This window comes from Carcharodon carcharias, chromosome 3 (assembly GCF_017639515.1).
Source record: "Carcharodon carcharias isolate sCarCar2 chromosome 3, sCarCar2.pri, whole genome shotgun sequence".
Lineage (NCBI taxonomy): Eukaryota > Metazoa > Chordata > Chondrichthyes > Lamniformes > Lamnidae > Carcharodon > Carcharodon carcharias.
In genome coordinates, this window is record NC_054469.1 from 453,855 (window position 1) to 479,652 (window position 25,798).

Here is a 25,798-nt window from a genome sequence, read left to right on the forward strand (position 1 = left end):
GTGGAGCTGGGGGTTCAGTCAGGTGGGTAGGTGGAGCTGGGGGTTCAGTCAGGTGGGTAGGTGGAGCTGGGGGGTTCAGTGAGGTTGGTAGGTGGAGCTGGGGGTTCAGTCAGGTGGGTAGGTGGAGCTGGGGGTTCAGTCAGGTGGGTAGGTGGAGCTGGGGGTCAGTCAGGTGGGTAGATGGAGCTGGGGGTTCAGTGAGGTGGGTAGGTGGAGCTGGGGGTCAGTGAGGTGGGTAGGTGGAGCTGGGGGTTCAGTCAGGTGGGTAGGTGGAGCTGGGGGTTCAGTCAGGTGGGTAGGTGGAGCTGGGGGTTCAGTGAGGTGGGTAGGTGGAGCTGGGGGTTCAGTGAGGTGGGTAGGTGGAGCTGGGGGGTCAGTCAGGTGGGTAGGTGGTGCTGGGGTTCAGTGAGGTGGGTAGGTGGAGCTGGGGGTTCAGTGAGGTGGGTAGGTGGAGCTGGGGGTCAGTGAGGTGGGTAGATGGAGCTGGGGGTCAGTGAGGTGGGTAGGTGGAGCTGGGGGTTCAGTCAGGTGGGTAGGTGGAGCTGGGGGTTCAGTCAGGTGGGTAGGTGGAGCTGGGGGTCAGTCAGGTGGGTAGGTGGAGCTGGGGGTTCAGTGAGGTGGGTAGGTGGAGCTGGGGGTTCAGTCAGGTGGGTAGGTGGAGCTGGGGGTTCAGTCAGGTGGGTAGGTGGAGCTGGGGTTCAGTCAGGTGGGTAGGTGGAGCTGGGGGTTCAGTCAGGTGGGTAGGTGGAGCTGGGGGTTCAGTCAGGTGGGTAGGTGGAGCTGGGGGGTCAGTCAGGTGGGTAGGTGGAGCTGGGGGTTCAGTCAGGTGGGTAGGTGGAGCTGGGGGTTCAGTCAGGTGGGTAGGTGGAGCTGGGGGTTCAGTGAGGTGGGTAGGTGGAGCTGGGGGTTCAGTCAGGTGGGTAGGTGGAGCTGGGGGTTCAGTGAGGTGGGTAGGTGGAGCTGGGGGTTCAGTGAGGTGGGTAGGTGGAGCTGGGGGTTCAGTCAGGTGGGTAGGTGGAGCTGGGGGTTCAGTCAGGTGGGTAGGTGGAGCTGGGGGTTCAGTCAGGTGGGTAGGTGGAGCTGGGGGTTCAGTGAGGTGGGTAGGTGGAGCTGGGGGTTCAGTCAGGTGGGTAGGTGGAGCTGGGGGTTCAGTCAGGTGGGTAGGTGGAGCTGGGGGTTCAGTCAGGTGGGTAGGTGGAGCTGGGGGTTCAGTGAGGTGGGTAGGTGGAGCTGGGGGTTCAGTCAGGTGGGTAGGTGGAGCTGGGGGTCAGTGAGGTGGGTAGGTGGAGCTGGGGGGTCAGTGAGGTGGGTAGGTGGAGCTGGGGGTCAGTGAGGTGGGTAGGTGGAGCTGGGGGTTCAGTAGGTGGGTAGGTGGAGCTGGGGGTTCAGTGAGGTGGGTAGGTGGAGCTGGGGGTTCAGTGAGGTGGGTAGGTGGAGCTGGGGGGTCAGTCAGGTGGGTAGGTGGAGCTGGGGGTTCAGTGAGGTGGGTAGGTGGAGCTGGGGGTCAGTGAGGTGGGTAGGTGGAGCTGGGGGGTCAGTGAGGTGGGTAGGTGGAGCTGGGGGTTCAGTGAGGTGGGTAGGTGGAGCTGGGGGGTCAGTGAGGTGGGTAGGTGGAGCTGGGGGTTCAGTCAGGTGGGTAGGTGGAGCTGGGGGTTCAGTCAGGTGGGTAGATGGAGCTGGGGGTCAGTCAGGTGGGTAGGTGGAGCTGGGGGTTCAGTCAGGTGGGTAGGTGGAGCTGGGGGTTCAGTCAGGTGGGTAGGTGGAGCTGGGGGTCAGTGAGGTGGGTAGGTGGAGCTGGGGGGTCAGTCAGGTGGGTAGGTGGAGCTGGGGGTCAGTCAGGTGGGTAGGTGGAGCTGGGGGGTCAGTGAGGTGGGTAGGTGGAGCTGGGGGTCAGTCAGGTGGGTAGGTGGAGCTGGGGGTTCAGTCAGGTGGGTAGGTGGAGCTGGGGGTTTCAGTAGGTGGGTAGGTGGAGCTGGGGGTTCAGTGAGGTGGGTAGGTGGAGCTGGGGGGTTCAGTGAGGTGGGTAGGTGGAGCTGGGGTTCAGTCAGGTGGGTAGGTGGAGCTGGGGGTTCAGTGAGGTGGGTAGGTGGAGCTGGGGGTCAGTGAGGTGGGTAGGTGGAGCTGGGGGTTCAGTCGAGGTGGGTAGGTGGGAGCTGGGGGTTCAGTCAGGTGGGTAGGTGGAGCTGGGGGTTCAGTGAGGTGGGTAGGTGGAGCTGGGGGGTCAGTAGGTGGGTAGGTGGAGCTGGGGGTTCAGTGAGGTGGGTAGGTGGAGCTGGGGGTTCAGTCAGGTGGGTAGGTGGAGCTGGGGGTTCAGTGAGGTGGGTAGGTGGAGCTGGGGGGTCAGTGATGAGGGGGTAGGTGGAGCTGGGGGTTCAGTGAGGTGAGGTAGGTGGAGCTGGGGGGTCAGTACGGTGGGTAGGTGGAGCTGGGGGTCAGTCAGGTGGGTAGGTGGAGCTGGGGGGTCAGTGCAGGTGGGTAGGTGGAGCTGGGGGTCAGTCAGGTGGGTAGGTGGAGCTGGGGGTCAGTGAGGTGGGTAGGTGGAGCTGGGGGGTTCAGTGAGGTGGGTAGGTGGAGCTGGGGGTCAGTGAGGTGGGTAGGTGGAGCTGGGGGTCAGTCAGGTGGGTAGGTGGAGCTGGGGGTCAGTGAGGTGGGTAGGTGGAGCTGGGGGTTCAGTCAGGTGGGTAGGTGGAGCTGGGGGTCAGTCAGGTGGGTAGGTGGAGCTGGGGGTTCAGTCAGGTGGGTAGGTGGAGCTGGGGGTTCAGTCAGGTGGGTAGGTGGAGCTGGGGGTCAGTGAGGTGGGTAGGTGGAGCTGGGGGTTCAGTGAGGTGGGTAGGTGGAGCTGGGGGTCAGTCAGGTGGGTAGGTGGAGCTGGGGGTTCAGTCAGGTGGGTAGATGGAGCTGGGGGTTCAGTGAGGTGGGTAGGTGGAGCTGGGGGTTCAGTGAGGTGGGTAGGTGGAGCTGGGGGTCAGTGAGGTGGGTAGGTGGAGCTGGGGGTCAGTGAGGTGGGTAGGTGGAGCTGGGGGTTCAGTCAGGTGGGTAGGTGGAGCTGGGGGTTCAGTCAGGTGGGTAGGTGGAGCTGGGGGTTCAGTCAGGTGGGTAGGTGGAGCTGGGGGTCAGTCAGGTGGGTAGGTGGAGCTGGGGGTTCAGTCAGGTGGGTAGGTGGAGCTGGGGGTTCAGTCAGGTGGGTAGGTGGAGCTGGGGGTTCAGTCAGGTGGGTAGGTGGAGCTGGGGGTTCAGTCAGGTGGGTAGGTGGAGCTGGGGGTTCAGTGAGGTGGGTAGGTGGAGCTGGGGGTTCAGTCAGGTGGGTAGGTGGAGCTGGGGGGTCAGTCAGGTGGGTAGGTGGAGCTGGGGGTCAGTCAGGTGGGTAGGTGGAGCTGGGGGTTCAGTCAGGTGGGTAGGTGGAGCTGGGGGGTCAGTCAGGTGGGTAGGTGGAGCTGGGGGGTCAGTCAGGTGGGTAGGTGGAGCTGGGGGTTTCAGTCGAGGTGGGTAGGTGGAGCTGGGGGTTCAGTGAGGTGGGTAGGTGGAGCTGGGGGTTCAGTGAGGTGGGTAGGTGGAGCTGGGGGGTTCAGTCTGGGTGGGTAGGTGGGAGCTGGGGGGTCAGTGAGGTGGGTAGGTGGAGCTGGGGGTTCAGTCGAGGTGGGTAGGTGGAGCTGGGGGTTCAGTCAGGTGGGTAGGTGGAAGCTGGGGGTTCAGTCAGGGTGGGTAGGTGGAGCTGGGGGGTTCAGTCAGGTGGGTAGGTGGAGCTGGGGGGTCAGTGAGGTGGGTAGGTGGAGCTGGGGGTCAGTGAGGTGGGTAGGTGGAGCTGGGGGTCAGTGAGGTGGGTAGGTGGAGCTGGGGGTTCAGTCAGGTGGGTAGGTGGAGCTGGGGGTTCAGTGCAGGTGGGTAGGTGGAGCTGGGGGTCAGTCAGGTGGGTAGGTGGAGCTGGGGGTTCAGTCAGGTGGGTAGGTGGAGCTGGGGGTTCAGTCAGGTGGGTAGGTGGAGCTGGGGGTTCAGTCAGGTGGGTAGGTGGAGCTGGGGGTTCAGTCAGGTGGGTAGGTGGAGCTGGGGGTTCAGTGAGGTGGGTAGGTGGAGCTGGGGGTTCAGTCAGGTGGGTAGGTGGAGCTGGGGGTTCAGTGAGGTGGGTAGGTGGAGCTGGGGGTCAGTGAGGTGGGTAGGTGGAGCTGGGGGGTCAGTCAGGTGGGTAGGTGGAGCTGGGGGTTCAGTCAGGTGGGTAGGTGGAGCTGGGGGTCAGTGAGGTGGGTAGGTGGAGCTGGGGGTTCAGTCAGGTGGGTAGGTGGAGCTGGGGGTTCAGTGAGGTGGGTAGATGGAGCTGGGGGTTCAGTCAGGTGGGTAGGTGGAGCTGGGGGTTCAGTCAGGTGGGTAGGTGGAGCTGGGGGTTCAGTCAGGTGGGTAGGTGGAGCTGGGGGTCAGTCAGGTGGGTAGGTGGAGCTGGGGGTTCAGTCAGGTGGGTAGGTGGAGCTGGGGGTTCAGTCAGGTGGGTAGGTGGAGCTGGGGGTTCAGTGAGGTGGGTAGGTGGAGCTGGGGGGTTCAGTGAGGTGGGTAGGTGGAGCTGGGGGTCAGTGAGGTGGGTAGGTGGAGCTGGGGGTCAGTGAGGTGGGTAGGTGGAGCTGGGGGTCAGTGAGGTGGGTAGGTGGAGCTGGGGGGTTCAGTCAGGTGGGTAGGTGGAGCTGGGGGGTCAGTCAGGTGGGTAGGTGGAGCTGGGGGTCAGTCAGGTGGGTAGGTGGAGCTGGGGGTTCAGTCAGGTGGGTAGATGGAGCTGGGGGGTCAGTCAGGTGGGTAGGTGGAGCTGGGGGTCAGTGAGGTGGGTAGGTGGAGCTGGGGGGTCAAGTGAGGTGGGTAGGTGGAGCTGGGGGTCAGTCAGGTGGGTAGGTGGAGCTGGGGGTCAGTCAGGTGGGTAGGTGGAGCTGGGGGTTCAGTCAGGTGGGTAGGTGGAGCTGGGGGTCAGTCAGGTGGGTAGGTGGAGCTGGGGGTTCAGTCAGGTGGGTAGGTGGAGCTGGGGGTTCAGTCAGGTGGGTAGGTGGAGCTGGGGGTTCAGTCAGGTGGGTAGGTGGAGCTGGGGGGTCAGTCAGGTGGGTAGGTGGAGCTGGGGGTTCAGTCAGGTGGGTAGGTGGAGCTGGGGGGTCAGTCAGGTGGGTAGGTGGAGCTGGGGGTTCAGTGAGGTGGGTAGGTGGAGCTGGGGGGTCAGTGAGGTGGGTAGGTGGAGCTGGGGGTTCAGTCAGGTGGGTAGGTGGAGCTGGGGGGTCAGTCAGGTGGGTAGGTGGAGCTGGGGGTTCAGTGAGGTGGGTAGGTGGAGCTGGGGGTTCAGTGAGGTGGGTAGGTGGAGCTGGGGGGTCAGTGAGGTGGGTAGGTGGAGCTGGGGGGTCAGTCAGGTGGGTAGGTGGAGCTGGGGGTTCAGTGAGGTGGGTAGGTGGAGCTGGGGGTTCAGTCAGGTGGGTAGGTGGAGCTGGGGGTTCAGTCAGGTGGGTAGGTGGAGCTGGGGGTTCAGTCAGGTGGGTAGGTGGAGCTGGGGGTTCAGTCAGGTGGGTAGGTGGAGCTGGGGGTTCAGTCAGGTGGGTAGGTGGAGCTGGGGGTCAGTGAGGTGGGTAGGTGGAGCTGGGGGGTCAGTCAGGTGGGTAGGTGGAGCTGGGGGTTCAGTGAGGTGGGTAGGTGGAGCTGGGGGTTCAGTGAGGTGGGTAGGTGGAGCTGGGGGGTCAGTCAGGTGGGTAGGTGGAGCTGGGGGTTCAGTCAGGTGGGTAGGTGGAGCTGGGGGTCAGTGAGGTGGGTAGGTGGAGCTGGGGGTTCAGTCAGGTGGGTAGGTGGAGCTGGGGGTTCAGTGAGGTGGGTAGATGGAGCTGGGGGTTCAGTCAGGTGGGTAGGTGGAGCTGGGGGTTCAGTGAGGTGGGTAGATGGAGCTGGGGGTTCAGTCAGGTGGGTAGGTGGAGCTGGGGGTTCAGTCAGGTGGGTAGGTGGAGCTGGGGGTTCAGTCAGGTGGGTAGGTGGAGCTGGGGGTCAGTCAGGTGGGTAGGTGGAGCTGGGGGTCAGTCAGGTGGGTGGAGCTGGGGGTCAGTCAGGTGGGTAGGTGGAGCTGGGGGTTCAGTGAGGTGGGTAGGTGGAGCTGGGGGTCAGTGAGGTGGGTAGGTGGAGCTGGGGGTTCAGTCAGGTGGGTAGGTGGAGCTGGGGGTCAGTGAGGTGGGTAGGTGGAGCTGGGGGTTCAGTGAGGTGGGTAGGTGGAGCTGGGGGTTCAGTCAGGTGGGTAGATGGAGCTGGGGGTTCAGTCAGGTGGGTAGGTGGAGCTGGGGGTTCAGTCAGGTGGGTAGATGGAGCTGGGGGTCAGTGAGGTGGGTAGGTGGAGCTGGGGGTTCAGTCAGGTGGGTAGGTGGAGCTGGGGGTTCAGTCAGGTGGGTAGGTGGAGCTGGGGGTCAGTGAGGTGGGTAGGTGGAGCTGGGGGTCAGTGAGGTGGGTAGGTGGAGCTGGGGGGTCAGTGAGGTGGGTAGGTGGAGCTGGGGGTCAGTCAGGTGGGTAGGTGGAGCTGGGGTTCAGTCAGGTGGGTAGGTGGAGCTGGGGGGTCAGTCAGGTGGGTAGATGGAGCTGGGGGTTCAGTCAGGTGGGTAGGTGGAGCTGGGGGTTCAGTCAGGTGGGTAGGTGGAGCTGGGGGTTCAGTGAGGTGGGTAGGTGGAGCTGGGGGGTCAGTGAGGTGGGTAGGTGGAGCTGGGGGTTCAGTGAGGTGGGTAGGTGGAGCTGGGGGTTCAGTGAGCTTGGTAGGTGGAGCTGGGGGTCAGTCAGGTGGGTAGGTGGAGCTGGGGGTTCAGTCAGGTGGGTAGGTGGAGCTGGGGGTTCAGTCAGGTGGGTAGGTGGAGCTGGGGGTTCAGTCAGGTGGGTAGGTGGAGCTGGGGGTTCAGTCAGGTGGGTAGGTGGAGCTGGGGGGTCAGTCAGGTGGGTAGGTGGAGCTGGGGGTTCAGTGAGGTGGGTAGGTGGAGCTGGGGGGTCAGTCAGGTGGGTAGGTGGAGCTGGGGGTTCAGTGAGGTGGGTAGGTGGAGCTGGGGGGTCAGTGAGGTGGGTAGGTGGAGCTGGGGGGTCAGTCAGGTGGGTAGGTGGAGCTGGGGGTTCAGTCAGGTGGGTAGGTGGAGCTGGGGGTTCAGTCAGGTGGGTAGGTGGAGCTGGGGTTCAGTCAGGTGGGTAGGTGGAGCTGGGGGTCAGTGAGGTGGGTAGGTGGAGCTGGGGGGTCAGTCAGGTGGGTAGGTGGAGCTGGGGGGTCAGTGAGGTGGGTAGGTGGAGCTGGGGGTTCAGTCAGGTGGGTAGGTGGAGCTGGGGGTTCAGTCAGGTGGGTAGGTGGAGCTGGGGGTTCAGTCAGGTGGGTAGGTGGAGCTGGGGGTTCAGTCAGGTGGGTAGGTGGAGCTGGGGGTTCAGTCAGGTGGGTAGGTGGAGCTGGGGGTCAGTCAGGTGGGTAGGTGGAGCTGGGGGTTCAGTGAGGTGGGTAGGTGGAGCTGGGGGTCAGTGAGGTGGGTAGGTGGAGCTGGGGGTTCAGTGAGGTGGGTAGGTGGAGCTGGGGGTTCAGTGAGGTGGGTAGGTGGAGCTGGGGGTTCAGTGAGGTGGGTAGGTGGAGCTGGGGGTTCAGTGAGGTGGGTAGGTGGAGCTGGGGGTCAGTAGGTGGGTAGGTGGAGCTGGGGGTTCAGTGAGGTGGGTAGGTGGAGCTGGGGGGTCAGTCAGGTGGGTAGTGGAGCTGGGGGTTCAGTCAGGTGGGTAGGTGGAGCTGGGGGGTCAGTCAGGTGGGTAGGTGGAGCTGGGGGTTCAGTGAGGTGGGTAGGTGGAGCTGGGGGGTCAGTCAGGTGGGTAGGTGGAGCTGGGGGGTCAGTGAGGTGGGTAGGTGGAGCTGGGGGGTTCAGTCAGGTGGGTAGGTGGAGCTGGGGGGTCAGTCAGGTGGGTAGGTGGAGCTGGGGGTCAGTGAGGTGGGTAGGTGGAGCTGGGGGGTCAGTGAGGTGGGTAGGTGGAGCTGGGGGGTCAGTCAGGTGGGTAGGTGGAGCTGGGGGGTCAGTCAGGTGGGTAGGTGGAGCTGGGGGTCAGTGAGGTGGGTAGGTGGAGCTGGGGGTCAGTCAGGTGGGTAGGTGGAGCTGGGGGTCAGTCAGGTGGGTAGGTGGAGCTGGGGGTTCAGTCAGGTGGGTAGGTGGAGCTGGGGGTTCAGTCAGGTGGGTAGGTGGAGCTGGGGGTTCAGTCAGGTGGGTAGGTGGAGCTGGGGGGTCAGTGAGGTGGGTAGGTGGAGCTGGGGGGTCAGTCAGGTGGGTAGGTGGAGCTGGGGGTCAGTCAGGTGGGTAGGTGGAGCTGGGGGTCAGTGAGGTGGGTAGGTGGAGCTGGGGGGTCAGTCAGGTGGGTAGGTGGAGCTGGGGGTTCAGTCAGGTGGGTAGGTGGAGCTGGGGGTTCAGTCAGGTGGGTAGGTGGAGCTGGGGGTTCAGTCAGGTGGGTAGGTGGAGCTGGGGGTCAGTGAGGTGGGTAGGTGGAGCTGGGGGTCAGTGAGGTGGGTAGGTGGAAGCTGGGGGTTCAGTGAGGTGGGTAGGTGGAGCTGGGGGTTCAGTCAGGAGGGTAGGTGGAGCTGGGGGGTCAGTGAGGTGGGTAGGTGGAGCTGGGGGTTCAGTGAGGTGGGTAGGTGGAGCTGGGGGTTCAGTCAGGTGGGTAGGTGGAGCTGGGGGGTCAGTGAGGTGGGTAGGTGGAGCTGGGGGGTCAGTCAGGTGGGTAGGTGGAGCTGGGGGGTCAGTCAGGTGGGTAGGTGGAGCTGGGGGGTCAGTGAGGTGGGTAGGTGGAGCTGGGGGGTCAGTGAGGTGGGTAGGTGGAGCTGGGGGGTCAGTCAGGTGGGTAGGTGGAGCTGGGGGTCAGTCAGGTGGGTAGGTGGAGCTGGGGGGTCAGTCAGGTGGGTAGGTGGAGCTGGGGGTTCAGTGAGGTGGGTAGGTGGAGCTGGGGGTCAGTCAGGTGGTAGGTGGAGCTGGGGGTCAGTCAGGTGGGTAGGTGGAGCTGGGGGTCAGTCAGGTGGGTAGGTGGAGCTGGGGGTTCAGTGAGGTGGGTAGGTGGAGCTGGGGGTTCAGTGAGGTGGGTAGGTGGAGCTGGGGGTTCAGTGAGGTGGGTAGGTGGAGCTGGGGGTCAGTGAGGTGGGTAGGTGGAGCTGGGGGGTCAGTCAGGTGGGTAGGTGGAGCTGGGGGTCAGTGAGGTGGGTAGGTGGAGCTGGGGGGTCAGTCAGGTGGGTAGGTGGAGCTGGGGGTCAGTCAGGTGGGTAGGTGGAGCTGGGGGGTTCAGTCGAGGTGGGTAGGTGGAGCTGGGGGTCAGTCAGGTGGGTAGGTGGAGCTGGGGGTTCAGTCAGGTGGGTAGGTGGAGCTGGGGGGTCAGTGAGGTGGGTAGGTGGAGCTGGGGGTCAGTCAGGTGGGTAGGTGGAGCTGGGGGTCAGTCAGGTGGGTAGGTGGAGCTGGGGGTCAGTCAGGTGGGTAGGTGGAGCTGGGGGGTCAGTCAGGTGGGTAGATGGAGCTGGGGGTCAGTGAGGTGGGTAGGTGGAGCTGGGGGGTCCAGTCAGGTGGGTAGGTGGAGCTGGGGGTTCAGTGAGGTGGGTAGGTGGAGCTGGGGGGTCAGTCAGGTGGGTAGGTGGAGCTGGGGGGTCAGTGAGGTGGGTAGGTGGAGCTGGGGGTTCAGTGAGGTGGGTAGGTGGAGCTGGGGTTCAGTGAGGTGGGTAGGTGGAGCTGGGGGTTCAGTGAGGTGGGTAGATGGAGCTGGGGGTTCAGTGAGGTGGGTAGGTGGAGCTGGGGGTTCAGTGAGGGTGGGTAGGTGGAGCTGGGGTTCAGAGAGGTGTCGGGTAGGTGGAGCTGGGGGTTCAGTGAGGTGGGTAGGTGGAGCTGGGGGTTCAGTAGGTGGGTAGATGGAGCTGGGGGTTCAGTCAGGTGGGTAGGTGGAGCTGGGGGGTCAGTGAGGTGGGTAGGTGGAGCTGGGGGGTTCAGTCAGGTGGGTAGGTGGAAGCTGGGGGTTCAGTCAGGTGGGTAGGTGGAGCTGGGGGTTCAGTCAGGTGGGTAGGTGGAGCTGGGGGTTCAGTGAGGTGGGTAGAGTGGAGCTGGGGGTCAGTGAGGTGGGTAGGTGGAGCTGGGGGTTCAGTGAGGTGGGTAGGTGGAGCTGGGGGTTCAGTCAGGTGGGTAGGTGGAGCTGGGGGGTCAGTCAGGTGGGTAGGTGGAGCTGGGGGTTCAGTCAGGTGGGTAGGTGGAGCTGGGGGTTCAGTCAGGTGGGTAGATGGAGCTGGGGGTCAGTGAGGTGGGTAGGTGGAGCTGGGGGTTCAGTCAGGTGGGTAGGTGGAGCTGGGGGTTCAGTGAGGTGGGTAGGTGGAGCTGGGGGTCAGTGAGGTGGGTAGGTGGAGCTGGGGGTTCAGTCAGGTGGGTAGGTGGAGCTGGGGGTTCAGTCAGGTGGGTAGGTGGAGCTGGAGGGGTCAGTGAGGTGGGTAGGTGGAGCTGGGGGTTCAGTGAGGTGGGTAGGTGGAGCTGGGGGTCAGTGAGGTGGGTAGGTGGAGCTGGGGGTTCAGTGAGGTGGGTAGGTGGAGCTGGGGGTCAGTGAGGTGGGTAGGTGGAGCTGGGGGTTCAGTGAGGTGGGTAGGTGGAGCTGGGGGTTCAGTCAGGTGGGTAGGTGGAGCTGGGGGTCAGTGAGGTGGGTAGGTGGAGCTGGGGGGTCAGTCAGGTGGGTAGATGGAGCTGGGGGGTCAGTCAGGTGGGTAGGTGGAGCTGGGGGGTCAGTCAGGTGGGTAGGTGGAGCTGGGGGGTCAGTCAGGTGGGTAGGTGGAGCTGGGGGGTCAGTCAGGTGGGTAGGTGGAGCTGGGGGTCAGTGAGGTGGGTAGGTGGAGCTGGGGGGTCAGTCAGGTGGGTAGGTGGTGCTGGGGTTCAGTGAGGTGGGTAGGTGGAGCTGGGGGGTCAGTGAGGTGGGTAGGTGGAGCTGGGGGTTCAGTCAGGTGGGTAGGTGGAGCTGGGGGGTCAGTGAGGTGGGTAGGTGGAGCTGGGGGTTCAGTCAGGTGGGTAGGTGGAGCTGGGGGGTCAGTGAGGTGGGTAGGTGGAGCTGGGGGGTCAGTCAGGTGGGTAGGTGGAGCTGGGGGTTCAGTCAGGTGGGTAGGTGGAGCTGGGGGTTCAGTCAGGTGGGCAGATGGAGCTGGGGGTTCAGTGAGGTGGGTAGGTGGAGCTGGGGGTCAGTCAGGTGGGTAGGTGGAGCTGGGGGTTCAGTCAGGTGGGTAGGTGGAGCTGGGGGTTCAGTCAGGTGGGTAGGTGGAGCTGGGGGTTCAGTCAGGTGGGTAGGTGGAGCTGGGGGTTCAGTCAGGTGGGTAGGTGGAGCTGGGGGTTCAGTCAGGTGGGTAGATGGAGCTGGGGGTTCAGTGAGGTGGGTAGGTGGAGCTGGGGGTTCAGTCAGGTGGGTAGGTGGAGCTGGGGGTTCAGTCAGGTGGGTAGATGGAGCTGGGGGTTCAGTGAGGTGGGTAGATGGAGCTGGGGGTTCAGTGAGGTGGGTAGGTGGAGCTGGGGGTTCAGTCAGGTGGGTAGGTGGAGCTGGGGGTCAGTCAGGTGGGTAGGTGGAGCTGGGGGTTCAGTCAGGTGGGTAGGTGGAGCTGGGGGTTCAGTCAGGTGGGTAGATGGAGCTGGGGGGTCAGTGAGGTTGGTAGGTGGAGCTGGGGGTTCAGTCAGGTGGGTAGGTGGAGCTGGGGGGTCAGTGAGGTGGGTAGGTGGAGCTGCAGGTCCCTTGATTAATTTAAATGATATTATCCTGTACTGTCTAACAAATCCTCCAACATCATTTTCAGGCTTATGGAATCGTGTGGAAAGCAATTGATCGACAGACGGGAGAAGTGGTGGCTGTGAAGAAAATATTCGATGCATTCAGAAATCAAACAGATGCACAGGTATTCCAGGGGCAGTAGGGTGTTGGGACCACAGTTACAGTGTATGGTGATAAGCACATTAGAACTAGGAGCAGGAGTAGGCAATTCAGCCCCTCGAGCCTGCCCCGCCATTCAACACGATCATGGCTGATCTCATTTCGGCCTCAACTCCAATTTCTCGCCCTCTCCCCACAACCTTTCAACCCATTGCTAATTAAAAACCTGTCTATCTCCTCCTTAAATTTATTCAGCATCCCGGCATCCACTGCACTCTGAGGTACTGAATTCCACAGATTCACGACCATTTGAGAAAAGTAATTCCTCCTCATCTCTGATTTAAATTAGATAGGTAGGTCAGTTGTTTCTCGTGTCGATGCAGAATTGATGGGCCGAAGGGCCTCTTCTGCACTGTGATTCTGAAATTTACCACCCCTTAGCCTAAAACTATGGCCTCTCATTCTAGAATGTCCCAGAAGGGGAAACATCCACACCACGTCTCCTTTGTCTGTCCCCTTTAGCATCTTATATACCTCAATTAGATCTCCTCTCATCCTTCTAAACTCCAGCGAGTATAGGCCTAAACTGCTCAATCTCTCCTCATAAGACAAGCCCCACATCTCTGGAATCAATCTAGTGAACCTAGATATCCCGGTGTTTGGGTTCTGTTTCCTGGCTCATGTATCGGCTGGGATCTATCCCCTACCCTGCTCTCACTGTCACAAAACTCATATTACGATGCTGGGATATTGTAATGTAGGTGTGCGTTCAAAAGAGTTAGGTGTAAAAAGTCTTTTGAAATTTTAATGGATGCGCTAAGTAAAGGGGAATTTGTAATTTTAGATGAGAAAAAAGTGTTGGATTTTGAAAGAAACATGATAAGGTTTTTACGACTGGCAAGATAAATAGGGCAAGGTTATTTATTACGCTGATTTTTCCCAAAAGTGCTGACCATAATGACAGCGTAAAAGATTTTTATGTTTTGGGAAAAGTAAATTCCAAAGCCTTGGGTGAACAATGGGATTTACAAATCAAAGAAGGAGAAATAATTTTAAAAGAGGATGGAAGGCTATGTGGGCTGTGGCCATGTGAGATCTGAAAAGTACACCGTGTGAAACAGACTTAGGGAAAAGCTTCTAAACACTTTGCAGAAGTCTGCTGAACCCGTAACCACAGTTGTGTTAAAAGCCTTTGGTATTCCACTGTCGAGTGGGTGCTTGTGGTAACCTTGCTGGATTGTCTTTATAAATTTAAAACATATTTTGGACTGTTGCCCTAAAAGCGGTGTGTCGGGGATCTGGTGAATTAGGAATTTTGGGAATCCTGAGTAATGTGTTTTATTCATTTCTTTTGTGAATAAATGTTTTAATTCAATTTTTACAGTCTCTAAAGGTGTTAGTGGACACATTACTTCTGAATAGTGCACAAAACTCCTTGTAATAAATACAAATTGCAAACCGTTGTGATAGCATAGCCAAGTTTCCTTTGTGGATTTGGTCAGCCTGGCAAATACCACCTGCTGTATTATAGCATGATTCTTATTTCTCTTCTATTTCAGAGGACGTTTCGAGAAATCTTGTTCCTTCAGGTGAGTTCTGTGTATTATTTCCCTTTATGTTGCTTTTGCCATTGCTTCAGGTGTGGTGATGGATGGCTGGGTGGAGGGGCGGCTATGGGTGGCTGATTCGTTAACCATTGATTTACCTCCAAGAAACGTTAACCCGTTACTTCCAATCGATTAAAACCCCTCCTCACTGAACCCACCACTCACTTGCCCATCCCACTGAAACCCCACTCATCGACCCACCTCACTGAACCCTCACTCCCCGACCCACTTCACTGAACCGTCACTCCCTGACCCACCTCACTGAACCCTCACTCCCCGACCCACCTCACTGAACCCTCACTCCCTGACCCACCTCCCTGAACCCTCACTCCCCGACCCACCTCACTGAACCCTCACTTCCCGACCCACCTCACTGAACCCTCACTCCCTGACCCACCTCACTGAACCCTCACTCCCCGACCCACTTCACTGATCCCTCACTCCCCGACCCACCTCACTGAACCGTCACTCCCTGACCCACCTCATTGAACCCTCACTCCCTGACCCACCTCACTGAATCCTCACTCCCCGACCCACCTCACTGAACCCTCACTCCCCGACCCACCTCACTGAACCCTCACTCACTGACCCACCTCACTGAACCCTCGACTCTACCAACCCACCTCACTGAACCCTTGACTCCACCGACCCACCTCATTGAATCCCCACTCACCTACTCACCTCACTGAACCCTGGACTCCACCGACCCACCTCACTGAACCCTCGACTCCACCGACCCACCTCACTGAACCCTCGACTCCACCGACCCACCTCACTGAACCCTCACTAACCAACCCACCTCACCGAACTCTCACACTCCGACCCACCTCACCGAACCCTCACTCACCGACCCACCTCACTGACCCTCACTTCCCGACCCACCTCACTGAACCCTCACTCCCTGACCCACCTCACTGAATCCTCACTCCCCGACCCACCTCACTGAACCCTCACTCCCCGACCCACCTCACTGAACCGTCACTCCCTGACCCACCTCATTGAACCCTCACTCCCGGACCCACCTCACTGAATCCTCACTCCCCGACCCACCTCACTGAACCCTCACTCCCCGACCCACCTCACTGAACCCTCACTCCCCGACCCACCTCACTGAACCCTCACTCCCTGACCCACCTCACTGAACCCTCACTCCCTGACCCACCTCACTGAACCCTCACTCCCCGACCCACCTCACTGAACCCTCACTCCCTGACCCACCTCACTGAACCCTCACTCCCCGACCCACCTCACTGAACCCTCACTCCCCGACCCACCTCACTGAACCCTCACTCCCCGACCCACCTCACTGAACCCTCACTCCCCGACCCACCTCACTGAATCCTCACTCCCCGACCCACCTCACTGAACCCTCACTCCCCGACCCACCTCACTGAACCCTCACTCCCTGATCCACCTCACTGAACCTTCACTCCCCGACCCACCTCACTGAACCCTCACTCCCTGACCCACCTCCCTGAACCCTCACTCCCCGACCCACCTCACTGAACCCTCACTTCCCGACCCACCTCACTGAACCCTCACTCCCTGACCCACCTCACTGAACCCTCACTCCCCGACCCACTTCACTGATCCCTCACTCCCCGACCCACCTCACTGAACCGTCACTCCCTGACCCACCTCATTGAACCCTCACTCCCTGACCCACCTCACTGAATCCTCACTCCCCGACCCACCTCACTGAACCCTCACTCCCCGACCCACCTCACTGAACCCTCAATCACTGACCCACCTCACTGAACCCTCGACTCTACCAACCCACCTCACTGAACCCTTGACTCCACCGACCCACCTCATTGAATCCCCACTTACCTACTCACCTCACTGAACCCTGGACTCCACCGACCCACCTCACTGAACCCTCGACTCCACCGACCCACCTCACTGAACCCTCGACTCCACCGACCCACCTCACTGAACCCTCACTCACCAACCCACCTCACCGAACTCTCACTCTCCGACCCACCTCACCGAACCCTCACTCACCGACCCACCTCACTGACCCTCACTTCCCGACCCACCTCACTGAACCCTCACTCCCTGACCCACCTCACTGAACCCTCACTCCCCGACCCACCTCACTGAACCCTCACTCCCTGACCCACCTCCCTGAACCCTCACTCCCCGACCCACCTCACTGAACCCTCACTTCCCGACCCACCTCACTGAACCCTCACTCCCTGACCCACCTCACTGAACCCTCACTCCCCGACCCACTTCACTGATCCCTCACTCCCCGACCCACCTCACTGAACCGTCACTCCCTGACCCACCTCATTGAACCCTCACTCCCTGACCCACCTCACTGAATCCTCACTCCCCGACCCACCTCACTGAACCCTCACTCCCCGACCCACCTCACTGAACCCTCAATCACTGACCCACCTCACTGAACCCTCGACTCTACCAACCCACCTCACTGAACCCTTGACTCCACCGACCCACCTCATTGAATCCCCACTCACCTACTCACCTCACTGAACCCTGGACTCCACCGACCCACCTCACTGAACCCTCGACTCCACCGACCCACCTCACTGAACCCTCGACTCCACCGACCCACCTCACTGAACCCTCACTCACCAACCCACCTCACCGAACTCTCACTCTCCGACCCACCTCACCGAACCCTCACTCACCGACCCACCTCACTGACCCTCACTTCCCGACCCACCTCACTGAACCCTCACTCCCTGACCCACCTCACTGAATCCTCACTCCCCGACCCACCTCACTGAACCCTCACTCCCCGACCCACCTCACTGAACCGTCACTCCCTGACCCACCTCATTGAACCCTCACTCCCGGACCCACCTCACTGAATCCTCACTCCCCGACCCACCTCACTGAACCCTCACTCCCCGACCCACCTCACTGAACCCTCACTCCCCGACCCACCTCACTGAACCCTCACTCCCTGACCCACCTCACTGAACCCTCACTCCCTGACCCACCTCACTGAACCCTCACTCCCCGACCCACCTCACTGAACCCTCACTCCCTGACCCACCTCACTGAACCCTCACTCCCCGACCCACCTCACTGAACCCTCACTCCCCGACCCACCTCACTGAACCCTCACTCCCCGACCCACCTCACTGAACCCTCACTCCCCGACCCACCTCACTGAATCCTCACTCCCCGACCCACCTCACTGAACCCTCACTCCCCGACCCACCTCACTGAACCCTCACTCCCTGATCCACCTCACTGAACCTTCACTCCCCGACCCACCTCACTGAACCCTCACTCCCTGACCCACCTCCCTGAACCCTCACTCCCCGACCCACCTCACTGAACCCTCACTTCCCGACCCACCTCACTGAACCCTCACTCCCTGACCCACCTCACTGAACCCTCACTCCCCAACCCACTTCACTGATCCCTCACTCCCCGACCCACCTCACTGAACCGTCACTCCCTGACCCACCTCATTGAACCCTCACTCCCTGACCCACCTCACTGAATCCTCACTCCCCGACCCACCTCACTGAACCCTCACTCCCCGACCCACCTCACTGAACCCTCAATCACTGACCCACCTCACTGAACCCTCGACTCTACCAACCCACCTCACTGAACCCTTGACTCCACCGACCCACCTCATTGAATCCCCACTTACCTACTCACCTCACTGAACCCTGGACTCCACCGACCCACCTCACTGAACCCTCGACTCCACCGACCCACCTCACTGAACCCTCGACTCCACCGACCCACCTCACTGAACCCTCACTCACCAACCCACCTCACCGAACTCTCACTCTCCGACCCACCTCACCGAACCCTCACTCACCGACCCACCTCACTGACCCTCACTTCCCGACCCACCTCACTGAACCCTCACTTCCCGACCCACCTCACTGAACCCTCACTCCCTGACCCACCTCACTGAACCCTCACTCCCCGACCCACTTCACTGATCCCTCACTCCCCGACCCACCTCACTGAACCGTCACTCCCTGACCCACCTCATTGAACCCTCACTCCCTGACCCACCTCACTGAATCCTCACTCCCCGACCCACCTCACTGAACCCTCACTCCCCGACCCACCTCACTGAACCCTCAATCACTGACCCACCTCACTGAACCCTCGACTCTACCAACCCACCTCACTGAACCCTTGACTCCACCGACCCACCTCATTGAATCCCCACTCACCTACTCACCTCACTGAACCCTGGACTCCACCGACCCACCTCACTGAACCCTCGACTCCACCGACCCACCTCACTGAACCCTCGACTCCACCGACCCACCTCACTGAACCCTCACTCACCAACCCACCTCACCGAACTCTCACTCTCCGACCCACCTCACCGAACCCTCACTCACCGACCCACCTCACTGACCCTCACTTCCCGACCCACCTCACTGAACCCTCACTCCCTGACCCACCTCACTGAATCCTCACTCCCCGACCCACCTCACTGAACCCTCACTCCCCGACCCACCTCACTGAACCGTCACTCCCTGACCCACCTCATTGAACCCTCACTCCCGGACCCACCTCACTGAATCCTCACTCCCCGACCCACCTCACTGAACCCTCACTCCCCGACCCACCTCACTGAACCCTCACTCCCCGACCCACCTCACTGAACCCTCACTCCCTGACCCACCTCACTGAACCCTCACTCCCTGACCCACCTCACTGAACCCTCACTCCCCGACCCACCTCACTGAACCCTCACTCCCTGACCCACCTCACTGAACCCTCACTCCCCGACCCACCTCACTGAACCCTCACTCCCCGACCCACCTCACTGAACCCTCACTCCCCGACCCACCTCACTGAACCCTCACTCCCCGACCCACCTCACTGAATCCTCACTCCCCGACCCACCTCACTGAACCCTCACTCCCCGACCCACCTCACTGAACCCTCACTCCCTGATCCACCTCACTGAACCTTCACTCCCCGACCCACCTCACTGAACCCTCACTCCTGACCCACCTCCCTGAACCCTCACTCCCCGACCCACCTCACTGAACCCTCACTTCCCGACCCACCTCACTGAACCCTCACTCCCTGACCCACCTCACTGAACCCTCACTCCCCGACCCACTTCACTGATCCCTCACTCCCCGACCCACCTCACTGAACCGTCACTCCCTGACCCACCTCATTGAACCCTCACTCCCTGACCCACCTCACTGAATCCTCACTCCCCGACCCACCTCACTGAACCCTCACTCCCCGACCCACCTCACTGAACCCTCAATCACTGACCCACCTCACTGAACCCTCGACTCTACCAACCCACCTCACTGAACCCTTGACTCCACCGACCCACCTCATTGAATCCCCACTTACCTACTCACCTCACTGAACCCTGGACTCCACCGACCCACCTCACTGAACCCTCGACTCCACCGACCCACCTCACTGAACCCTCGACTCCACCGACCCACCTCACTGAACCCTCACTCACCAACCCACCTCACCGAACTCTCACTCTCCGACCCACCTCACCGAACCCTCACTCACCGACCCACCTCACTGACCCTCACTTCCCGACCCACCTCACTGAACCCTCACTCCCTGACCCACCTCACTGAACCCTCACTCCCCGACCCACCTCACTGAACCCTCACTCCCCGACCCACCTCACTGAACCGTCACTCCCTGACCCACCTCATTGAACCCTCACTCCCTGACCCACCTCACTGAATCCTCACTCCCCGACCCACCTCACTGAACCCTCACTCCCCGACCCACCTCACTGAACCCTCACTCCCCGACCCACCTCACTGAACCCTCACTCCCTGACCCACCTCACTGAACCCTCACTCCCTGACCCACCTCACTGAACCCTCACTCCCTGACCCACCTCACTGAACCCTCACTCCCCGACCCACCTCACTGAACACTCACTCCCCGACCCACCTCAATGAACCCTCACTCCCCGACCCACCTCACTGAACCCTCACTCCCCGACCCACCTCACTGAACCCTCACTCCCCGACCCACCTCACTGAACCCTCACTCCCGGACCCACCTCACTGAACCCTCACTCCCCGACCCACCTCACTGAACCCTCACTCCCCGACCCACCTCACTGAACCCTCATTCCCCGACCCACCTCACTGAACCCTCACTCCCCGACCCACCTCACTGAACCCTCACTCCCCGACCCACCTCACTGAACCCTCACTCCCCGACCCACCTCACTGAACCCTCACTCCCCGACCCACCTCACTGAACCCTCACTCCCTGACCCACCTCACTGAACCCTCACTCCTTGACCCACCTCACTGAACCCTCACTCCTTGACCCACCTCACTGAACCCTCACTCCTTGACCCACCTCACTGAACCCTCGACTCCACCGACCCACCTCACTGAACCCTGGACTCCACCGACCCACCTCACTGAACCCTCGACTCCACCGACCCACCTCACTGAACCCTCGACTCTACCAACCCACCTCACTGAACCCTTGACTCCACCGACCCACCTCATTGAACCCCCACTCACCTACTCACCTCACTGAACCCTGGACTCCACCGACCCACCTCACTGAACCCTCGACTCCACCGACCCACCTCACTGAACCCTCACTCCCCGACCCACCTCACTGAACCCTCACTCCCCGACCCACCTCACTGAACCCTCACTCCCTGACCCACCTCACTGAACCCTCACTCCCCGACCCACCTCACTGAACCCTCACTCCTTGACCCACCTCACTGAACCCTCACTCCTTGACCCACCTCACTGAACCATCGACTCCACCGACCCACCTCACTGAACCCTGGACTCCACCGACCCACCTCACTGAACCCTCGACTCCACCGACCCACCTCACTGAACCCTCGACTCTACCAACCCACCTCACTGAACCCTTGTCTCCACCGACCCACCTCATTGAACCCCCACTCACCTACTCACCTCACTGAACCCTGGACTCCACCGACCCACCTCACTGAACCCTCGACTCCACCGACCCACCTCACTGAACCCTCGACTCTACCAACCCACCTCACTGAACCCTTGACTCCACCGACCCACCTCATTGAACCCCCACTCACCTACTCACCTCACTGAACCCTGGACTCCACCGACCCACCTCACTGAACCCTGGACTCCACCGACCCACCTCACTGAACCCTCGACTCCACCGACCCACCTCACTGAACCCTCGACTCCACCGACCCACCTCACTGAACCCTCACTCACCAACCCACCTCACCGAACCCTCACTCTCCGACCCACCTCACCGAACCCTCACTCACCGACCCACCTCACTGAACCCTTGACTCCACCGACCCACCTCCCTGAACCCTCACTCCCTGGCCCACCTCACTGAACCCTCACTCCCCGACCCGCCTCACTGAACCCTCACTCCCTGACCCACATCACTGAACCCTCACTCCCCGACCCACCTCACTGAACCCTCAATCCCTGACCCACATCACTGAACCCTCACTCCCCGACCCACCTCACTGAACCCTCACTCCCTGACCCACATCACTGAACCCTCACTCCCCGACCCACCTCACTGAACCCTCACTCCCCGACCCACATCACTGAACCCTCACTCCCTGACCCACCTCACTGAACCCTCACTCCCTGACCCACCTCACTGAACCCTCGACTCCACCGACCCACCTCCCTGAACCCACACTCACCGACCCACCTCCCTGAACCCTCACTACCGACCCACCTCACTAAACCCTCACTCACCGACCTGCCTCACCGGATTCTCAACTCCACCGACCCACCTCACTGAACCCTCAACTGCACTCTGGGCATGTGTCCCCCTACACTGAGCAAGCCAGCTGCCAACCTTGTTCTTGTACTCTTCTCACTGGGTTGCTGTTGGAATGATGTCGGTATGTGCAGTCTCTCTGTACCTGCCCTACACTAAACTCTGTTTTTACCTCCTAGGAGTTTGGGCACCACCCCAATATCATCAAACTGCTCAATGTGATCCGAGCAGCAAATGACAAAGACATTTACCTGGTCTTTGAATACATGGGTAAGCTACAGTGCCAGAGACAACAGATAGGAATGAGAACAGGGTCAGAGACAGCCAAGAATGGGTGGGATTGGAGCCAGGCTCAGGAATTGGGAAAGGGTGGGATCCCATTCCTAGTTGCCCTTGAGAAGGTGGTGGTGAGCTGCCTTCTTGAACAGCTGCAGTCCATGTGGTGTAAGTACACCCACAGCGTTGTTAGGGAGGGGGTTCCAGGATTTTGACCCAGCGACAGTGAAGGAACGGCGATATATTTCCAAGTCAGGATGGTGAGTGACTTGGAGGTGAACTTCCAGGTGGTGGTGTTCCCATCTATCTGCTGCCCTTGTCCTTCTAGATGGTAATGGTTGTGGGTTTGGAAGATGCTGTCTACATGGAGTGAATCGAATTGGCTGAAGACTGGCATCTGTGATGCTGGGGACCTCTGGAGGAGGCCGAGATGGATCATCCGTCTGCACTTCTGGCTGTAGATTGTAGCAAATGCTTCAGCCTTATCTTTTGCAATATTATACTGGGCTTCCCCATCATTGAGGATTGGTATATTTGTGGAGACTCCTCCTCCAGTGAGTTGTTTAATTGTCCACCTCCATTCACGACTGGATGTGGCAGGACTGCAGAGCTTAGATCTGATCCATTGGTTGTGGGATCACTTAGCTCTGTCTATCACTTGCTGCTTATGCTGTTTGGCACACAAGTAGTCCTGTATTATAGCTACATCAGGTAGACACCTCATTTTTAGGTATGCCTGGTGCTGCTCCTGACATGCCCTCCTGCACTCTTCATTGAACTAGTTAGTGCTGATCCCCAGGCTTGATGGTAATGGTAGAGTGGAGGATATGCCGGGCCATGAGGTTACAGATTGTGTTCGAGTACAATTCTGCTGCTGCTGATGGATGCTCAGCCTTGAGTTGCTAGATCTGTTTGAAATCTATCCCATTTAGCACGGTGGTAGCGCCACACAACACGATGGAGGGTACCCTCAGTATGAATGCAGGACCTCGTCTCCACAACAACTGTGTGGTGGTCACTGCTACCGATACTGTCATGGACAGATGCATCTGCGGCAGGCAGGTTGATGAGGATGAGGTCAAGTATGTTTTAGCCTCTTGCAGGTTCCCTCACCACCTACCGCAGACCCAGTCGAGCAGATATGTCATTTAAGACTCAGCCAGCTCGGTCAGTAGTGATGCTACCGAGATGGACATTAAAGTCTCCCACCCAGAATACGCTCTGCGCCCTTGCCACCCTCACTGCTTTGTCCAAGTGGTGTGCAACATCGAGGAGCACTGATTCATCAGCTGAGGGAGGGCAGTATGTGGCCATCAGGAGGTTTCCTTGCCCATGTTTGACCTGATGCCATGATACTTCATAGGGTCCGGAGTCGATGTTGAGGAATCCCAGGGTAACTCCTTCCCAACTGTATGCCCCTGTGCCACCACCAATGCTGGTTCTGCCCTGTCGGTGGGACAGGACATACCCAGGGATGGTGATGGTGGTGTCTGGGACATTACCTGTACGATATGATTCTGTGAGGATGACTATGTCAGGCTATTGCTTGATTAGTCTGTGAGACAGCTCTCCCAATTTTGGCACTAGCCCCCAGATGTTAGTAAGGAGGACTTTGCAGAGTTGACAGGGCTGAGTTTACCATTGTTGTTTCCGGTGCCTAGGTCGATGCTGGGTGGTCTGTCCGGTTTCATTCCTTTTTTGACATTTTTTATTGGTTTGATACAACTGAATGGCTTGCTTGGCTATTTCAGAGGGCATTTAAGAGTCAGTCAGCCACATTGCTGTGAGTCTGGAGTCACATGTTTGCCAGACCTGTTAAGAATGGCAGATTTCCTTCCCTAAAGGACATTAGGACTGGGAATGGCTGGGATTGGAGTTAGGATTAGAGACTGGGAAAGGGTAGAGTGCAGGTGGCCTGAGTTTTGAAGATGTTTTGTGAGTGGGTGATGACCAATGGGTTGGGAATATTATGTATCGGAGGGGGCGATGACCAATGGGCTGGGGATGTTGTGTATCTGAGGCGGTGATGACCAATGAGCTGGGGATGCTGTGTATCTGAGGGAGCGATGACCAATGAGCTGGGGATGTTGTGTATCTGAGGGGGCGATGACCAATGAGCTGGGGATGTTGTGTATCTGAGGGGGCGATGACCAATGGGCTGGGGATGTTGTGTATCTGAGGCGGTGATGACCAATGAGCTGGGGATGCTGTGTATCTGAGGGAGCGATGAACAATGAGCTGGGGATGTTGTGTATCTGAGGGGGCGATGACCAATGAGCTGGGGATGTTGTGTATCTGAGGGGGCGATGACCAATGGGCTGGGGATGTTGTGTATCTGAGGCGGTGATGACCAATGAGCTGGGGATGCTGTGTATCTGAGGGAGTGATGACCAATGAGCTGGGGATGTTGTGTATCTGAGGGGGTGATGACCAATGGGCTGGGGATGTTGTGTATCTGAGGCGGTGATGACCAATGAGCTGGGGATGTTGTGTATCTGAGGGGGTGATGACCAATGAGCTGGGGATGTTGTGTATCTGAGGGGGTGATGACCAATGGGCTCGGGATGTTGTGTATCTGAGGGGGTGATGACCAATGGGCTGGGGATGTTGTGTATCTGAGGGGGCGATGACCAATGGGCTGGAGATGTTGTGTATCTGAGGGGGCGATGACCAATGGGCTGGGGATGTTGTGTATCTGAGGCGTTGATGACCAATGAGCTGGGGATGTTGTGTATCTGAGGGAGTGATGACCAATGGGCTGGGGATGTTGTGTATCTGAGGGGGTGATGACCAATGGGCTGGGGATGTTGTGTATCTGAGGGGCTGATGACCAATGAGCTGGGGATGTTGTGTATCTGAGGGGGCGATGACCAATGAGCTGGGGATGTTGTGTATCTGAGGGGGTGATGACCAATGGGCTCGGGATGTTGTGTATCTGAGGGGGTGATGACCAATGGGCTGGGGATGTTGTGTATCTGAGGGGGCGATGACCAATGAGCTGGGGATGTTGTGTATCTGAGGGGGCGATGACCAATGAGCTGGGGATGTTGTGTATCTGAGGGGGTGATGACCAATGGGCTGGGGATGTTGTGTATCTGAGGGGGTGATGACCAATGGGCTGGGGATGTTGTGTATCTGAGGTGTTGATGACTGTCTCTTTGTTCTGTGTATTGCAGAGACTGATTTGCATGCAGTGATAAAGAAGGGAAACCTATTGAAGGACATTCACATCCGCTACATCCTCTACCAGCTTTTGAAAGCCACCAAATTTATCCATTCGGGAAATGTTATCCATCGGGATCAAAAGGTAGGATTGTGGAACTGTCAGCACTTCACACAGACAGACCTGGCTCCCTTCTCTCCTCTGCCAAGTGTGCAGCTTTAGGAGTAGGTCTCTGCACATCATATTCCCATGTTATGCTGGTCTACGCATATCAAGTGGCAAATGAAATTTAATTCCAAGAAATGTGAAGTGGTTCCTTTTGATAGGAAGAACATGGAGAGACAATATATAATGAAGGGTACAATTCTATAGGGGGTGCAGGAGCAAGGGACCTGGGTGTACATGTGCATAAATCATTGAAGGTGGCAGGGAAGGACAAGACAGCAGTTAATAAAGCATACAGTATAATGAGTTGTATGAATAGAGTACAAAAGTTATTTTTATAAAAATATATTTATTCACAGGATGTGGACATCACTGGCTAGACCAGCATTTATTTCCCATCCCTAATTGCCCTGGGGAAAGTGGTGGTGAGCCACTGTAGTGCATGTGGTGTAGGTACACCCACAGGGCCATTAGGAAGGGAGTTCCAGGATTTTGACCCAGCGACAGTAAAGGGACAGTGATATATTTCCAATCAGGATGGATTTTTTTATTAATTCACGGGATGTGGGCGTCACTGACTATGTCAGCATTTATTGCCCATCCCTAATTGCCCTTGAGAAGGTGGTGGTGAGCTGCCTTCTTGAACCGCTGCAGTCCATGTAGTGTAGGTACACCCACAGTGCTGTTAGGGAGGGAGTTCCAGGATTTTGACCCAGCGACAGTGAAGGAACGGTGATATATTTCCAAGTCAGGATGGTGAGTGACTTGGAGGGGATCTTCCAGGTGGTGGTGTTCCCATCTATCTGCTGCCCTTGTCCTTCTAAATTGTAGTGGTAGTGAGTTTGGAAGATGCTGTCTATGGAGCCTTGATGAATTCCTGTAGTGCATCTTGTAGATACACTACTGTGCATCAGTGGTGGAGGGAGTGAATGTTTGTGGATGGGGTGCCAATCAGGCGGGGGCTCTTTTGCCCTCGATGGTGTTGAGCTTCTTGAGTGATGTGGGAGCT

At 59.0% G+C, this 25,798-nt stretch overlaps 1 protein-coding gene across 2 annotated transcripts in view; it reads left to right on the forward strand.

The window, feature by feature from the left end:
* mapk15 (mitogen-activated protein kinase 15) overlaps nucleotides 1-25,798 on the forward strand; it is a 159,176-nt gene that overhangs the window by 25,676 nt on the left and 107,702 nt on the right. For both annotated transcript variants that reach the window (XM_041185156.1, XM_041185157.1), the window contains exons 2-5: nucleotides 11,771-11,869; nucleotides 13,404-13,433; nucleotides 21,365-21,455; nucleotides 24,638-24,768. In XM_041185156.1, coding sequence (XP_041041090.1) covers nucleotides 11,771-11,869; nucleotides 13,404-13,433; nucleotides 21,365-21,455; nucleotides 24,638-24,768 — 351 coding nt within the window. The remainder of the gene's footprint in view (nucleotides 1-11,770; nucleotides 11,870-13,403; nucleotides 13,434-21,364; nucleotides 21,456-24,637; nucleotides 24,769-25,798) is intronic.